This window comes from Anomalospiza imberbis, chromosome 12 (assembly GCF_031753505.1).
Source record: "Anomalospiza imberbis isolate Cuckoo-Finch-1a 21T00152 chromosome 12, ASM3175350v1, whole genome shotgun sequence".
Taxonomy (NCBI): Eukaryota; Metazoa; Chordata; class Aves; order Passeriformes; family Viduidae; genus Anomalospiza; species Anomalospiza imberbis.
Window position 1 is genome coordinate 1,909,824 of NC_089692.1, and position 18,392 is coordinate 1,928,215.

At 45.7% G+C, this 18,392-nt stretch overlaps 1 protein-coding gene and 1 long non-coding RNA gene across 3 annotated transcripts in view; one reads left to right on the forward strand and one right to left on the reverse strand.

Moving 5' to 3' along the window:
- Positions 1-12,080, forward strand: LOC137481022 (fatty acyl-CoA hydrolase precursor, medium chain-like). 2 transcript variants are annotated; one of them, XM_068202468.1, is made up of 15 exons: positions 1-204; positions 1,404-1,596; positions 3,739-3,883; positions 4,332-4,465; positions 4,798-4,951; positions 5,836-5,937; positions 6,761-6,865; positions 6,993-7,046; positions 7,526-7,666; positions 7,751-7,837; positions 8,818-8,965; positions 9,153-9,284; positions 9,533-9,605; positions 10,026-10,962; positions 11,020-12,080. In XM_068202468.1, exons 1-14 carry the CDS (start codon positions 132-134, stop codon positions 10,198-10,200), a joined length of 1,716 nt encoding a protein of 571 aa, XP_068058569.1. In that variant the 5' UTR covers positions 1-131; the 3' UTR covers positions 10,201-10,962; positions 11,020-12,080. The 2 variants fall into 2 exon arrangements, with proteins under 2 accessions (XP_068058569.1, XP_068058570.1); XM_068202469.1 differs by lacking the exon at positions 6,993-7,046.
- Positions 3,770-18,392, reverse strand: part of LOC137481026 (uncharacterized) — a 23,662-nt gene continuing 9,039 nt past the window's right edge. The window contains exon 2 of the long non-coding RNA XR_011003261.1: positions 3,770-3,939. This is a non-coding gene — a long non-coding RNA (uncharacterized lncRNA). The remainder of the gene's footprint in view (positions 3,940-18,392) is intronic.

The window sequence follows — 18,392 nt, forward strand, 5'->3', positions numbered from 1 at the left end:
GGCCCGAGCCCGGCAGTCCCGTCCTGGCTCGCAGCCCGAGCCCTCCCTCGCCTCACCCGTGTTTGCCTTGCGTAAGTGGCCCAGGGCGAGCCTATAAAGGCCCGGCCTGCGGGCTTGGTGCCAGTGGCACCATGGCAGCTGCGAGGGACACGGCGCTGCTGGCCTGGATCCTCTTCCTCGGGGGCACGGCGCTGGTGGCCACAGGTAAACACCGGGGCTACTGCCCCTCGGGCCCTGGAGGGCGAGAGGGCACCGGCAGCTGCCTCCCGGGGCCACCCAGGAGCAGGGCTCAAAGCCTGGGCAGAGATGGGCTCAAACCCTGGGCAGGGCTGGGCTCAAACCCTGGGCAGGGCTGGGCACAAACCCTGGGCAGGGCTGGGCTCAAACCCTGGGCAGGGCTGGGCACAAACCCTGGGCAGAGATGGGCTCAAACCACTGGGCAGGGCTGGGCTCGGCTGGGCTCAAACCCTGGGCAGGGCTGGGCACAAACCCTGGGCAGAGATGGGCTCAAACCCTGGGCAGGGCTGGGCTCAAACCCTGGGCAGAGATGGGCACAAACCCTGGGCAGAGATGGGCACAAACCCTGGGCAGGGCTGGGCTCAAACCCTGGGCAGGGATAGACACAAAACCTGAGCTGAGCTGGGCACACAAACGGAGCTGCAGTAGCAAAAGTTTCATTTCTGTTTTTAATCTGCTTTCAGTCATTTGTCTTACTTGCCTTCTTTGCAAATAGCAAAATCAAATCCCTGTCCCGAAATCTTGCCTGCTGAGGCAAAACAGCCACAGTACCACTTCTGTAATTTGATGTTTGAACTTTCACACAGATCTTAAAATGAGTCTTGCTTAAATGTTAACAGGTTTTGTTTGTGCAAGGCTATTTTAGGTACGTTAGAAGCTTTTTCTTTTGGCTGTACATACTATCAAGGGTGTGGAATATGTTTTCTCTGATTATTGTCTTTTCTTAATGAGAGCAACCTATTGGGGTTTTATGTAACAACCCAGTGCAAAACAAAACATGAAGATCTATATGCAACCACTAAAGTGTGTGTGGTAAGACAATACATATTATATACCTGAAGGAGATTACATACAGACCAATCAAAATGAAGGCTGAAATAATGTCAGCCACTATGATTTAATAAAGGTATAATAAAAGTGCGTTAGAATAAATTAGTAAATCTAAAATTTAAATGAGTAAACACTAGTCATCAAATTAGTAAAACAAAAGAGTTAAATAAACTAGCAGATTAGAATGGTGTACTGCTAAATCGGATGAGAGTTTGTTGAAGCTTTACGTATAAAAACTACTTGTTTCAGTGAACAAAAGGTGTATATTTAAGTAGCAAATCGAGCAATTGCTTACAGACAGAGCAATGATGTGATTTTGTGCTGCTGTCCCACAGAAGAACCAGAAGCGGAGACCAAATATGGGAGAGTCCGAGGCTACCAATTCACAGTGGACACAGCTGAGAGGACTGTAAATGTCTTTTTGGGACTTCCTTTTGCTAAGCCTCCGCTTGGATCCCTGAGGTTTTCTGAACCCCAGCCACCTGAGCCATGGGAAGGTGTCAGAGATGCCACTTCCTACCCACCAATGTAAGGCAATGATCAAAGCACTGAACCTTTCATGATGTTATACTCTGTGCACTTCCACGGCACTGATGTGCACACAGGGCCATCCACAAAGACAAACTCCTTGGTGCCCTCTCGTTGCACCTGCAGCTGCTGCAGCGGATGCATTTCTAAAGACACTCTGTGAGCTGCTCTCTTTACCAAAAGCTGCTCTTTCACAGGCATCAGTGATGAACTGAGATGGAGCAGCCCTTTGCAGACAATGCTCTGGCTTGGGAGCACTTGGCCTTCACTTACCAGTCACTATAAATCTTTGGAGCAGAGACAGAAGGAAGCTGAGGAAAGCTTGGAATACAACATTAGGGGGATAATGCTGAATCAAGTGCTTAAAAGGGCACATAAGAAATGCACAGCAATCCTAACCTACCTTGTAAATGTCTCACTCCTGTTGTCCTACGGCCCTTGTTGTGTGACTCAAGCCTAATATCCACCACTGCAACGTAAAAAGCTATTGGAGATGTGAAATTATTAATTTACATTTTCATTGAAGTAATTTATAGCTATATTGTAGTAATTTTGGTTCGCCAGTTTGAGATTTCCCAGCCAATGCTCCAGTGAGTGTGGTGGGTTCAGTGCTGGCCAATCATCAGTGCACTCACTAGAATGCACTCCCCCATTTCCTGCTGTGAGCTAGTACCAGGGGGAAGGCAAAGCAGGTTAAAAACATTAAAAGAATATAAAGAAAAGCTTATTAACAGCTACTAAAAGAAAGTGTAATAAGAATCAGAACAAAATTTTCAGGACCCTTCTCCTCTGCCCAGAACCTTTTCTTTCCCAATGACAATGTAAAGAAACAAAACCTTAAATTTCATTTTACCACCTTTAGAATAGTCTTTTCTTCCATTCATTTACAGAGAGTAGTTCCTCTTGTTAATGTTATGGAGTCTTCTCCACAAGAAAACAGTTCTCTCGTGGCTCTCTTCACGAATAGCAGCTGTCCCTGGAAATCTGCAATCATGAAATCCCTTCCATTTTCCACAAGCTTTTCTCACAGCTGTGTTTATGGGCCATGTCAACTTACGGGGTTCCGTTTTAAAATTGAGCAAAGGTTCTCATTATCTATCTCAGAAATCATCTTCTTCCTGGGGGCACAGGATTTTCATCACTCTTTTCTCCTCTGTTCAAACTTCTCCCAGGATCACAGCTACTTTAACATCTGCTTACTTAGCATGGAGGCCTTTGCTTGATATCTACAATTTGACCACTTTCAACTTCCCATACCTTCATGCGTTTTAGGGAAAAAGAGTCTTTTCTCCATAGATTTACATGAGGATTTCAGCCCCAAGATCAAGGCATCTCCTCATCCCTCCCATCTGGGACTTGACTTCTTCACTGACTTCTGTGTCTTCATGTTGCTCCTCTACATTGCCCGCATTTTATTATTTTCACTCGCTTGCGGGAGGATGGAAGCATTGAACAAGTTAACATTTGCCCGGGTCCTGCAGATGGCCACCTGGCCCCGGCCAGGCTCGGTTCCTTGCAGCCAGAGCTGTGGCTGGGGGGGCTGATGGCTTCTCCTCCCCCTGCCCAGTGGTTGTGGGTGAACCTCAGCAGTGGTAGAATCTCGGCCGGCCCGGCCAGGCCCAGGCCGGGGCTGCTCCTGGGGCGGGCACCCCAGGAAAGGGGCCTGGGCCTGCAGCAGGGGCATCCGACCAGGGCTCAGCCCCGGTACCTGTGTGCGGACCGGAAAAGAAAGAGGAAGTTCCTGCATTTCTTTCGTCTTTAACGTATTTTTCACAGAAGCGTGTACAGATTTCCAGGGCCTAGAAGCTTTGCAGCATTTCGTGAATGCCTCCCGTGCAAAACCACCACACCATATGTATTTGGTGATATATTTCTGTGGTATTTTGAAACATACTAAAGTGTATCTAAATGTCACTGTGTACTGCAGTGGCTTTATTTTTCCTGATCTCATTAATGACTGGCCAAGGAAAAAAAAAATATTAAAAGCAAAAAAACTATTGTGTTTGCAGTTGTGACCAATCTAGAAGTGTGCTAGAGATCAGTTTCTTGCTGGCACTTGGCTGTGGAAGTCCAAAAGAGCTTCTCTTCACAGCTTTCTGGTTTTAGTGAATTCTCTTGCTTGTTACTTTTTCATTTATTCAGGTGCCTACAGGACCAAGTACAAGGACAGATTATTTCAGATCTGGTTACCAACAGAAAAGAGAAAGTTCCTCTGCAAGTGTCTGAGGATTGCCTGTACCTAAATGTGTACACCCCCATTTCTACAGGAAAACAGGAGAAGCTGCCTGTAAGCAAAATCCTTAGAACACCTTGAGCAAAATTATCTGACAGCAAACACTCAACCTGTGCCATGAGCAGACGTGCAGGGACACTTTTGTAGTGATGATCAACTTCCCTGCTTTGCCCCAGCAAATATTAGCTGAAAATTGAAAAGAGACACCAAATCCTATTTTACAAGTAAAACTGTATTGGCATTTTAGCTAAGCAGTGCTTGATTTAATCTAAATGATCTGTCCAAGGTCACAGGGCACTGACACAGTGTAGGCACTTAACAAAATCAGTGCCATTTTGTAGACCTGCAGGCCTTAGATTTGAAAGAGTTCTGCAATATGAGAAACGTAATCTGAAAGAATCAGGATTGAAATAGCACAAAATATTCTATGTTGGGCTAAATTTAGCTTTTATCACAGGGAGCTCTTACCTGTGCTGGGTTGATCCTGTTTTTCTCTTCCCAGGTCTTAGTATGGATCCATGGAGGCGGATTAGTTGTTGGAGCAGCTTCATCATATGATGGCTCAGCAATAGCAGCCTTTGACAACGTGGTGGTTGTAACAATTCAGTACAGACTAGGTATTGCTGGATATTTTAGGTAAGTTGGTTGATCTCTCAGTTTTTCCAAAGTGATTTCCAAAAGGATGTGCGCAAAGCCTTTGTAAAGAGAAGAGCAGAAGACTTGCTTATGCAAAGAAACATTTCTGAACTGCACCTGCAAGCGCTGGGGACAATTCCCAGTCCCAAGGCAGCTTCCAGATCTGTTCTTGTGGGGCTGCTGCTCCAGTCTCAGGGCTTCCCGAGCCAGTCATCTGTCAGTTGCGTAGAGAAGTTCTGTGCAGAGAATGGCAGATGATTGCTCACACCACAGATTGTCTTTTCCTCTTTGCTTGCATTGAGCATTTGAACAAAGCTGTTCTGTCCCTGCAGCACCGGTGATGAGCATGCCCGAGGTAACTGGGGATACTTAGACCAAGTAGCAGCTCTTCGGTGGATTCAGGAGAATATCATGCATTTTGGAGGAGATCCAGGATCTGTCACCATCTTTGGAGAATCTGCAGGAGGAATCAGTGTTTCTGCTCTGGTAAGTTCATGGTAATATTAAATTGTAATTTCTATGGGGAAATAAAACCCTCCATCCATTTTCAGTATCTGCATGAGAAACCAGTGAGAGAAAAGGGATGGTGACACATCACCTGGGTCTTTGATACAACAACGAGGCAGCAGTACAGCAAAACAGTACAGACTTTGAATGATAAAAATGTGTCATTTTCATACTCAAAGGTTGTAGTTAAGTAACAGCATGTTATTACTCATCTGCTGAATTGAATTCTGCTTGGTGTGGGTATTTTTTTTTCAATGTAAAAAACGTTCAAAGTCTAATCTCCTGAGAAAAGTCCTTTAAGAGGAGTTGCGGACTCTTGCCCATTTTCTGTTTGCTTTGACAGCCACTTGTGCAAAGTGATGGAGGTGAATAGTCCTGGTAGCTGATGCAGCCCTGCAGTTTGTGACCCAGTGATTGTGTAAAGTCTTTACTCCAGCACAGAGCACATTGGCGGTGATGCTCTCCTTCTCCAGTCTCTCCCACTCTGGTACAGATCACACAGCCCAGCCAGGCTTTGTTGTACATGGCAGACAAATCCCTGTTTCCTCTGGCCAAAAGCTCTTTCCTGCCCTTCTGCAGCACAGCCAGACTGCCTTGGGCACATTCCATCTGTACCTGCCTTGCAGTGTGGTGCCAGGAAGCGTTGGAAGCAAAGTGCAGTGGGAGGGGAAAGGCACTGAACTCCTCATCCCTGCGAGCGCTGCCAAAGCACTTTGCACAGCTGGACTATGGTCAGAGGCTACACAAGGACACTCTTACCACATGGGCTTTCAAAATGCTCCAAATGGCCACTGCTGATACTGAAATCCAAAATCCCTGGCTAGAACACAGTGCTTGTCATGCTTGTTCTTGCTTTTTCACAGGTCTTATCTCCCCTGGCCAAGGGCTTGTTCCACAAGGCCATTTCTGAGAGTGGCACTGCAACCCTGGGCTTGTTCACTGACCAGCCTAAGGAGGATGCACAAGTGGGTATCTGTGGTAATTTTAATTACTTTTTCCAGGCAGTTCTGCATATCGTGAACTGTTCAGTCCAAAATATAGAAACATGGTTTCTTTCTTGTGAATCAAAGCAGTCACTAAAGACAGTATTTCTGTGTGCAGACAGAACATGTTTAATGATGTGTCGCTTTTCAAATCCCCAAATATCCACAAAGAGAAAAGAATCAAATATAAAGGAATATTGTAACATGTAGTGTCTTCAAGAAAAGTCAACTTACAATTTTGGCTGGAAAATTGTATCAGATGCTGAATATTCTTCTCTTCTATCCTGTTTGGTGCCTGTAGTGTGCCAATAAACAAGACTTTATTTTTTTTTTTTTCATTTGAGAAAAACAGGCTTCCACCCCTTTCTTTTCTCTGCAACTACAAGGAACAATTTCCAGAACCTGGAAATCTGGGATATAAGAGACAGCTCTCCCTAATGACAGCGCTTGCTCCAGCCAAAAAGACATCACCAAGAGTGGCAGAATGTGCTCTCTGTTACCCTGCAGATGGTTTATTCTCTAACTCCTTTATGTCACCCAGCCTTCTCAGCCCAGCCCGTTCTTTACCAGATTGGTCTTAGAATATTTCTGTGTCAAAAAAACCTGAAGGAAGAGGTTTTCCCCTTCTGCCCAGCCTGTGGTGTGAAGGATTGTGACGGCTTCCAGTGCCCTCCCTCTGGAGCTGGGACAAGGCAGGCTCCAGCAACCTTTGTGCAGGAGCTTTGCCTGCTCCTGCTGGGCTCGCTGTCTCCTAGAGCCAGACACGGGAAATGTGTCCAAATCTGTTTGTTCTCACTGCTTGCAGAAAATTGCTGCTGCCTCTGGCTGTGAAAAATCCAGTTCAGCTGCAATGGTTGAATGCTTGAGGGGAAAAACAGAAGAAGAACTACTACAGATAACACTGAAAATGGTAGGCGAAATGATACTTCTTGCAATTAAATGACACCTCAGACTTTTGCATACCAGAGAATACTCTTTGCAGGCTGTAATATTAGAACATGAAGTGGATGTCAAATGTGACTTTCCTGATTTTTCAGGACATGACAGCACTGCAGGTCTGCAATGACACCTCACCTGAAAAGTGCAAACAGGTTCCTGCCCTTCCATTCTGCATGCACTTGGAATCACCTGTGATTTGCTGTCATGCTCTACCAGGGCAAGGAAAAGAAAATGGCACAGATGATTCTGGAGAACCTGAAAATCAAAGCATATATTATGTGCTCCTTAAAAGTTCTTATCTTAATGCTTATGTTCCTTTGAAATTTCAATACAGAAGTGGATTTTCCCCACTGTTCCACACATCCATGGCCATACTGAATTAAGAAAAGATGTAAATTCAACATAACAACCTCTGCTTCACAAACATTAGAAATATAACGTTAATCTTCACAGAACCTTCTGCGTAGTGCAAAAAATTGGTCAGAGAAAATGTTAAGATGGCTTGGAAAATATTATTTGTTGTATTTTCATTGGGCTTCTCTTTGGAACTGCAGTAAAAATCTGAACTTCTTTATGAAGCAAATTGAATGTTTAATGAAGCTTTCTTTTTCTTTTTTCCCTTTTTGTTCAGAATTTTTTTTTCTCCAGTGCATGTGTAGATGGTGCATTTTTTCCAAAAAGTCCCACGGAATTACTATCTGAAAAATCAATCAATGAGGTCCCATACATAATAGGAGTAAATAACTGTGAATTTGGATGGGGACTTCCTCTGGTAAGAGAATGAAAATATTGTTATTTAAACATCATTTTATAAATAGAGGCTGTTTTAGTAAGTCTGATTCTCTGTATCACACAGATGATGAAATATCCTCCTTTTGTGGATGGTTTGGATAAAGAGGTTGCACGTCAAATTTTACAGAGCAATTTAGCAATATTCATTAAGGTAAGAGACCAGTTTCAGAATAACCCAGTGCTGCTGCTTTGCTGGTGTGGCTGTCATTACCCCTGGAGGGACACATTTCACAGGGAAATGCCATTGTGCTGGGCAGCTCCCTGGACTGGGGCAGAAATGGGCACAGATGTGCTGCATTCCTGCAACCTCTAGTGACTGGAAATACTCTCTGCATTTCCAGGCTAAATGGCCCTCTTCTTAAAAAGGAGTTCAGTGGCAATCCAGGAGTGATGCAGGTACCTAAACACAGGTCTCCTGGGACATTTTAGATAGCCCCAGGCCCTGCAAGAGTGCAGAGTACCAGCAGGTATGGCAGGCGACCTATGGGACACGACCTCCTAAAGCAGCAGCTGGGCATTGGAGAGGAAAGCCCGAGAGCTTTGGGGTGCACTGACACCTTTGTTCAGGTTTCTTGAGGTTTTGCTTCCCTGTAATTTACAAATCTCTTGGCTCTGTGGTGCCTTTGTGCTCTCTGGAAACTGCTACATAGAGAAATACAGATTAAGAGGCAAGAATGAAGGACTCTAGAAGCAGGGCCAGTACTTGCAAGGATCATTCAAAGACACAAACCTCCACCATGAACGTGGAAATGCAGAGCCCAGGCTTGTTCTGAACAAGAGAAATTATGGTCATCTACAACAACCAATGGATTTTATGAAACCCAGCAGGGTTTCTGTGATGTTATGAAGGTGTCTCCACAGAAGAGAGAACAATCAGCATCACTGACTGCTGTTTATCTGACGGTGGTTGGTCCTTTGATCTTGCATCCCTCTCTTGCCTGAGATCACCTGTATCCCTAGCTGTGTAACTCCAATCCTGAGCTCCGAGCCATGCTCTGGCACAGCTGAGGATTTTCTCTGCAAGCTGTTGCTTGGGGATTTGCCAGGGAAGTGCAGATGCCACGCTCACTCACCGCTGTTACTCCTGATAATACTCATCATCATTACAAGTACTTTTAATTGCTGTTTCAGGGCCTTACATCTGAAGTTGTTGACCGAGTGTACAAGGAGTACATCGGGGATGCAGAAAGCCCTGCTCAGGTCCGAGATGGCCTCCTGGATGCAATGGGAGATGTCTACTTTGTCATCTCAGCTGTGGAAGTGGCCAGATACCACAGAGGTAACCCAGCAGCTTCAGAACAGCTGTAGAACTCCATCTGGGGCTGGTTTGGCCAGTGTGCAGCACTTTTCACTATCCAGAGAACTGGTAGTGTTTTCATTTAACCAAAACAGTTTTTCGTGAAAGTGTATCATCTTTGGAGCAGGTATTTCCAGCTCTCAAACCAGCACTTTTCTGTATCCTCTAGATGCTGGCAACCCAGTCTACTTTTATGAATTCCAACATCGACCAAGTTCACTGGAAGGTGTGGTACCAGACTTTGTAAAAGCAGATCATGGAGCTGAGATTGCCTTTGTCTTTGGAAAGCCATTCTTAGCGGGTGATGTACCCATGCTTACTCCTTATTCCTTTTAGAACCTCATTATTACTCATCTCAATTACTGCAGGGCTTTAGAGCAGAATTTCTCTCTTTGAAGCATTATAAACAATAAATTTATATATGCATAACTTATAAGCAGTATAATGAGCATAAACATTTTCTGCCTTCAGTAGTAGATACTTGCAATTGATATAGCTGCTACTAATGATTTCCTTTCTAATGTGGCTGTTTCATCTCTCCCTTTGCAGGAGGTGCTACAAAAGAAGAAAATAAACTGAGCAGAACTGTTATGAGATACTGGACCAACTTTGCTAAAAACGGGTGAGGATCACAATGCTAATTACAGCTCAAGTTTACTCTCTGCTGCCCAGAACATACTTACCTGCCTGAGGCAGTACTTACATGGTGGTTCCTCGAAATTTGGCAGAATTTAAGTTAAATATTGAAGCACTTTCTCTTCTTAATGGTCTTGTCAAAGAACCTGCAGACACGAGGAAATAAAAAAATCTAGGAGCAGTTACTCCATCTGCAATGGAGTTTTAGATCTAAAATTAATGGCATCTCTTACACTTTTGCTGTTCCACTGATGAACATTATCATCAAATACTGTCCGTTTACTCAGGTACCAGAATCACATCATCTGGGCTCATCTGCTGGTTTTCTGAAATGCTCTGAACCTGAGCAGTCAGAGAGCAATGGATTGGCAAACAGAGAGCTAACTGTTCCTTCTATTATTTCCAGAAATCCCAACGGAGAGGGCTTGGTCCATTGGCCCCAGTATGACCTGGAGGAAAAATACCTGGGAATAGACCTGGAGCAAAAGGCAGCAGAGAAACTGAAAGAACACAGAATAAAGTTTTGGGCACAGCTCACAAAACAAAGCCAGACTGGAAGGAAAAAACACACAGATTTATAAGAGCTGTGGAGGGTACAGTTTGCTTTGAAAACCCAAAGGAAAGTCAAACAAAATGAGTTTGTCAGGATACAGAGTAATAATCACTTTCTAACTCACTGTTGTGTAATCTGCTGTCCTCATCACAGTGAAGGCAGAGAAACAAGGGGCATTTGGAATGTTTGTCAGACTGAAAATCACTATTTGATGAAGGAAGCAGAAAAAACCCCCACAATGTTTCCAGGTCCAGACAGACCATGGTACCTGCTCAGGGCATATCAAAAGGAATGGGCAAATGAATTGAAATCTGTAAGAAGTAATCTACACAGAACATACCATAAGTGTCAGACTATTGTATATGCTTATTCCCTTCTTCTTTCAATTGGAGCATGGTCAGTTGCCTTCCTAGAGACTCTTTCTGCTTTAACTGGAAATAGCCTTTAGGCAGCAGAGCATCCATCACACTACATCTGTGAGGTGGGCTTGACATCTCACACAAGAGGACAGAAAATCTCTACTTGTTTGGTTGGTTTGTGAGTTGTTATAAATAAATGTTGCTTTGATTTTTTGGAACTTCTTTTTCTTTCACTTAACTGACGGAGGCTAATTCCCAGAGGTCAAGTCACACGCGAGAAGCCAGAAACGTGCCCAGTTTCTTTCTTCTACCTAAATGGTTTCAGGTATGACTCTGTCAGGTTTCTGTGCAGGACCTGAGGCTTAAGGCTCTTTGACAAATTCTTCTGGGGTGTGACTGTGTGTCCTTCAACCCTTCCTGGCAAATGCCCAGTCCAGTGGCTGGAGGAGGACACGGTGCTGGCAGGACAGACCCCCAGGGAGGCAGAGCGGGGAGCCAAGGCTGGTGGTGCTCCCTGCATGTTGTTGGCTCAGCACCACCAGGGAGAAGATCTGCTGACATGCAGAGTGTGCACCCCCAGCCTCCCACAGCTGGGGAATGGGTCAGGACACACAGGGAGGGAAGTGGCTTTTTTGCCAAGTTACATGGCAAGCAGGATACAAAGGAACAATGTGGGAATCCAGGAAGCCAGGAGAGCTCTCCTCATCACCATAAACAAACAAACAGCCCTACTCCAACCACCCCTTTAACTGGTGCCCAGCTCCCACATCCCACAGCACCCAGGGGGCTCTCACAGGGACAGCCCAAGCTCCTGCTGCTGGTGTTGACCCTTTGTAGGTGTCTTCTTCTTCCTCCTCACCTCTGGCTTCACTTGCTTTTGCACACCTGTGGATCTCAAGCAGTGTCATCTGCACTACCTGGCCGCCCCCTTTTGTGCATTTTCCATAACTTGTGTAAAACACCGGTTGTGGCAATTAGTAACAGCTCATTGCAGCAACCATACTGCCAGTTCTGTCACACAATTCTGACCCCTTCCCTTGTTTTGGTCTGACACAGCCAGCCTTTGTGTCCATTAGCGGTGCGTTTGTTGAATCAATCTGTCTGTCCTTGTACATTCACAAAAATCATTATCCTAACAAGACAGAAGAAATCCTGTGTCTTTGGGAATGCAAAGCCATAAGTATAACTCCTGGGTAGAAGGGAGCTCTCTTATTAGGCACACATGATAACAAAGTAGTTTCTGACTCTGTGAGAGGAAGCGTTCTGTCCATCTCTGGATTTCAAACCCCAAATATAAAGACTGGTACACTGTCAGAGAGCTGACAAAGGAATAACACCATGGCCACAGTCAGTAGGCTACATTTAAACAGCAGATACTTCCATTATGTTCCATTTTATTTCATGGCTTTAGTATTCATGGTCACTTGGTTCAGATTCCCAGCTGCACCTATAGCTGAAGAAATTGTTAGCAGCATATTTACTGATACTATTCAGCAAGCACTGCTGCTGTTCTGTTTGTCACATTCCGTCAATAAAAGCTTTAATCTTTTTTTGAAGTTTATTTCTATTGTCCATAATTACTAAAATTGCCTGTTCAAGGTGGTCACCAAGTAGGTTTGTTCTGTGCCAGTCCTGCTTCTCAGATCATCTTGTTGCTAAGTGTGATATATACAAATTTTGATTGAGATAGGATGTTCTTTGCTGTCTGACCTTTGTAACTTGCAAACCTGATCAACAAGGAGGGAGATTTAATCAGTGAAACAGAGCGGCCAACAGGCTCTAGGTGATGTCCAGCTGTTAGAAACACAAATTCCTGGCCAGCACAATTGCCTTGTTAAGGTTTGGGGCTGGACGTGTTCCAGTAATCTCAGCCCCTGTTGAGGTTAACAAAGCTGCCTCCCTTGAGCTGCCTGGCCTAAAGGAAGCTGTGAGCAGAGAGGTGGAGTGTGCATCCCAGCTCCAGCAGCTCTGTGGCACTGGAGTCCCTGGGTTGATAGGCAGGGACCTTCACTTCCCACGTTCCACTTTGTGCTGCAGGCATCTCACTGGTCAGGAGCTGGGCTCTGGGAGGCTCAGACCAATGAGCTGTCTAGACCCAGGAGTTTTGAACTCCCTTTATAAGAAGGCTCTCAACAATAAAGCACGCAGTTTGTCACGTGGAACCCGGGGGGGTGTGTCTGTGTCTGTGTGTCTGTCTGTGTCTGTGTGTCTGTCTGTGTCTGTATCTCTCTGTCTCTCTGTGTGTGTCTCTGTGTGTGTCTCCGTCTGTCTGTGTCTGTGTTTGTCTGTGTGTGTTTGTCTGTCTGTCTGTGTCTGTGTTTGTCTGTGTGTTTCTCTGTCTGTCTGTGTCTTTGTGTCTGTCTGAGTCTGTATCTCTCTGTCTCTCTGTGTGTGTCTGTGTGTGTCTGTGTCTGTGTTTGTCTGTGTCTGTCTGTGTGTGTCTGTGTGTCTGTGTCTGTCTGTGTGTCTGTGTCTCCTCCCCATCTGACCACCAACCCCACGGAACACATGGATTCCAGTGTAATACAGCTCCACCTGTCTGAGCCTGCCCATGGCCGAGGTGCCCAGCACACCCATCCTGCAGCCAGTGAGGACATGGATGGCCCAGGTGCCCAGGACACCCATCCTGCAGCCAGTGAGGACATGGATGGCCCAGGTGCCCAAGACACTCATCCTGCAGCCAGTGAGGACATGCTGATGGCTGTGGCTGGTTCAGCTCCTGTGTTCCAGCCCTTCTACATGTTATATGTAACAGGTATAATTCGCGCCATTTTCTTGCTTCATATATATATAATGTTAAATAGTTGTTAGGATGTACCTCTTCTCAGGCAAAACTAAGTGTGTGTTGAAACCTGATTTACAAGCAAGGAGATGTGGCTCACCAGGAGATGGGCCATATCTGAGGCGATATGGAGACACCCAGGCGCTGATCATCATCAGGAACATCCCCACCCTGGGCCGATACATGTGAATACTCTGTTCCTGTAAATTTCATCAAGAGTTTCCACTACACCAGACTTTGAATTTCTCTACCTTGTCCCCGAGAAGGAAATCTCATCATAAACTTGTGGGACTTTAAATGAAACAAAGGACTGAATGCCAAAATCCTGGCCTCAGGCAAAATTTTCCCTATAAAAATCGCTTGTGCCAGGATGGTGGTGTGGGGACATAGAGTGAAACCTCTGCTGAGGCTGATCTCTGTGTCTTGCACCCAGCGCCGATCCCGGGCTCTATTGCTAAAATAAATTCTTTTTATTTTTTTAATGTGGCTGGATCATTTTTCATTTATAACAATCTTGGTGGCCCCGACATGATCTGGTCTGGGGTATTCAGGGGGTTCCCTATCCTCGATCCGGGTGGCGCCTCGCTGAGTTCAGTGGCCGGACGGGGAGGAGGAATCCCACGGAACCAACTGGATTACGAAAAACCGCAAAAGCCATGGAAAGGAAAAAAAAAGGTGGGCCCAGAGCTCTCGGAATTCGGAGCCTAAGTCTCCGAGGCTGCAGCAGAAATTTTTCACTCATAAAATCAACGTGCACGAAGAATCCATGTGGTAAAAGGAGCCGTAAGTATCACGTGGTTGAGTGAGGCGTGAGTGGGCGTGTGTGTGAGACGTGACCTCGTCACGGGGCGAGAGCAAACCCCAATAAACCGCAGTTTCACTATCCCGCGAGGGAAGTGGTCAGCTACGGGGGAAGCGAAAGAACTCGGGTACACTCACAACACGCATACGACCTGAAACTCGGGGGAGTTACAGGGATCCACTCACGGACAGGTCGGGGGAGGGAAGGTACGTTCTCCTGGATTCGAGAAATTGGTAAACCTCACCGACTTCTGGACTCGGGGAGTCCAGGGAAACAGTTAAAAGAGAGCTCACCCTTCTTCCAACTGAAAACCCACAGAGTGGTTCACTGTGCGGCTACTAAGTTGGCAAAGCTCGGTCGGAGACAGACCGGTTTAAACATTTGGTAAGACTCGGTCTGGGACAGGACTGGAGTTAAGACTCGGTCCGGGACAGGACTGGAGTATACATTTAGCACGCGAGTTACTGACTTCTTGGAACGGCTTGCAGACACCGACTCAGAAACATGGTAAGGAAAAACTTCAAACATGGGATAAAGGAACAGTAAAGTCCAGGGGAGAACTCAAGAGAAGAGTTCTAAATCCTGAAGGGTAAGAACTTAAAATCAGGGAAAAATAAATCATGAGGAGGGAGGACGGGTAGCCCAAGGCTCCGAGGGAGGGTCCCCTGGGCTAGATGTTGGAGCGCTGGGAGGGCTGCTCCTTCGGGCGGGGGAGGTCCGGAGAGGAGATGATGCACTACTGTGTAGAGGTATGGGGAAACTGGGAAGTTGGAGGATTCCTATACTGGCCCATTTTTGGTACCTTTGAGGGTGGGTTTTGCCAAGCACTCTCTGACCACTTGTACAAAGAAGGGGAGTGGGATGATGAGGGGGTGGGGTATGCCAGGCTGTGGGAATATGCTAGTGCGCAGCTGTTCCCTATTAAGACCTCCGGCAGCAAGGTAAGTTCAGGTAAAACTTGGGAACCCCTGGAAAACCTACCACCCCCATACCAAGTTCCTCCATCACAAGCACAGGTCCTGGCCGCCCCACCAACAGCACCTCCAGCTCAGTCTGCATCGCCACCTAATGCCCAAATACTGGCTGCAGACGCACCAGGACCTTCTCAACCGCATCCCCCCCCCCCCCCCAACACGGGGACACACACACATAGCCGCTTCACACTGGGGAAAACTCATCTCCTCCCACCAGTAGAACTCGGCGTAAAGCAAGGAGAGAAGATACGGAGGATAGTAATGATTAAAGGGACAGACCTAATCTATATCCTTTAAGGGAAGTCCCAACCGCCCCTGGAATCATCGGATTTGTAAACGTTCCTAACAACACGGGGGATGAAAGGGCTTTTAAAAAGGAGATGGGGAAACTAATAGATGACCCGTTGGGGGTAGCAGAGAGGTTGGACGAATTCTTGGGAAATGGTATATACTCATACAATGATATCTCAGCCATACTAAGATCCTTGTTTAATTCAGAAGAACGAGATATGATAAAGCAGGCTGCCATCAAGGATTGGGAATTCAGAAACCCCCAGGGAGGAAGCGGGGCGGAGAAGTGGCCAGAACAAGACCATCATGGAACGCTCAGGTGGAAGAGGATCGGGCCAAAATGATGGGACTAAGAAACATGGTAATACAAGGTATCCGGGGAGCAGTCCCCAAAAGACAAAATATTAGTAAAGCACTAGGGGACCTACACAAAAGAAGGACAAACAGGTAAGTGCCCCTGAATGCTTTTACTGTAAAAAAAAAAAAAAAAAAAGAGGACACCTCAAGAGGGACTGTAAAAAAAAAAAAAAAAAAAAAGGATAAAAGTTGAAATGATTTTTCAGGAGGATTAGAGGTGTCAGGGGCTCTATAATTTGGGGTTGCGAACATCTGGAGAGCCCTTGATAAAATTAAAAGTTGGACCCCAAAAGCAGGAGTTGATTTTTTAGTTGATTCAAGAGCAGAAAGAACCACAGTCTGGCAACTACCTCCTGGGTGCACAAAAGGTAAGGATTCTATGACCGTAACTGGGGCAAAAGGGGAACCCTTTCAAGTCCCTGTCTTGAGAGATGTAGAAATAGAATCTGAGAATAAAATCTGTGTGTGGGAACAACTTAGCCGACAAAGAGGCAAAAAGTGCAGCTTTGTTAAATGTAAGTATCCCGGAGGTTGAAAGGGAGGAAACCCAGGAACCGCCCTCCCAACCCTCCAAAAAGGAGATAGAAGATTATCAGAAGATTGGGGGGCCTCTGGAAAGAGGTAAGTGGAAGTTGCCAGACGGGAGGGAATTATTATCGAAAGAATACACTAGGAAGATTCTAAGGAGATTGCACCAACACACTGGGGGGCCCAAGCACTAGCCGAGCAATTCCTGAGATTCTTTGGCTATAAAGGGATATATGAACTGACTAAGCAAAAGGTACAGGGGTGCATAATCTGCAAAAAAAATAAATAGGGCAAACTCCTGGAAATTAACACTGGGGAGTTGCCCAGCAGCTTACTGACCTTTTAAAAGAATCCAGGTAGATTTCACTGATCTACCTAAGGTCAGGAAATACAAATTTTTACTAGTCATAGTTGACAAACTAACCCACTGGGTGGAGGCTTTTCCAAGCTCCAGGGCTACAGCCCAGACAGTATCAAGGTTCTTACTGGAGGAAATTTTACCTCGATACGGGTTAGCAAGCTACATTGATTCGGATCAAGGAACACATTTTACTTCAAAATTATTAAACAGTTGGCAGATACCTTAGGCATCAGATGGGGTTATCACACCCTGTGGCACCCTCACAGTTCTGGGCAAGTGGAAAGGATGAATCAAACATTAAAGGCCCAACTAGCCAAACTAATGTTAGAAACAAAAATGTCTTGGAAAAAATGTCTCCCATTTGCCTTATTAAACATAAGAACTATGCCTCATTCCGAAACGGGGCTTTCACCTTTTGAAATGTTATATGGAATGCCTTATACTCATGGTATGCCTGTAGGGCATCCAAAATTAGAGGATGGGCAAATACAACCATACCTGATAACATTAAATAAGAATCTCGAGGAATTGCGAAAGCAGGGTGTAATCATGCAGCACAGCCCCCTTGGCTTCTCAATACATAAGATACAGCCTGGGGACAGGGTTCTCATAAAAACATGGAAAGAAGTTCCACTGTCCTCTCATTGGGAGGGACCCTATATCGTTCTATTAACTACAGACACTGCTATACGCACTGCAGAGAAGGGGTGGACACACGCGTCAAGGGTGAAGAAAATTGACCTTCAGGACCGAGCCCCGGAGTAGAAAGTCACCTCCTCCCCTGGAGATTTGAAAATAACTTTGCGCCGGCCTCGTAAATGACTGAGAGTAACTTGGTCAGATGTTCTGTACCAGATTGTAACTGTTACCCCTTTGCATATTTCATTCGCAAATACTGTTATAAGAAGTGGGTTGTTCACTGTCAGAGAAGAATAAGACCTAGTGGGCTGTGTGCAAAGTGCTTTAAACAAGAACAAAACCTGACTAGCCATTTTCTGATATTGGCCACCAGGCTGAGACTGATTCAATTGGATTCAATAATTTGGTTTCGTCTATATCAGAACAGATTGAGGGGGAAATTACAAACAAAAGCTAAAATCATTACTGTTGAGTGCCATAGGTTGAACAAGGTACCCTGCAGTGCAGATCCTGTTAAATTACGCTGGTGGGGCACCTTTGAGCGAAGGTATGCAGCTCGGTCTTGATACGAAACCACTGACGAAGATTCCTGCTGCCAAGAAGATGGTCTACCCCGCCGCTGGAGGCACCCCAGTGGGTGCAGGGAACGGCAGAGGAATCCTAGCAGTGGGAGTAATCCTGATGAGCCTGAGTCTAGCCACATGCCTCAGTAACCTTCCTAACCCTGAAACAGGGGAATCCGGTGGCAAGTACCCAGGAGGTCCAGTGCCCCTGACCGCATGGAACTGCAGTAAGAGTAAGCCTAATAAACCTTGTTCTAAAATTAACACTCAACAGGGGGCATATAAATTCAAGGAAAAATTAAAATACCTCAAAAATGGACAGTCAGCACATAAATTGCACCGAAGGAGCCCAGGGGAAATTTCCATCCCAGCCTGTAGCAAATGTAATCGTACTGTATGGATTGGTGGGAAGCAAGAGTCAGGTTTTGTTGCTTACTTTCAAGGTAATTCACTGTGTTATAACCCCGATGAACTAGGTATGTGTGTGATGGGGGGAAAAACCTACTGGGTGGGAAATAACCTGAAGTATGAAAATAGGATACCTCTAAAAACTGAGCCAATTAT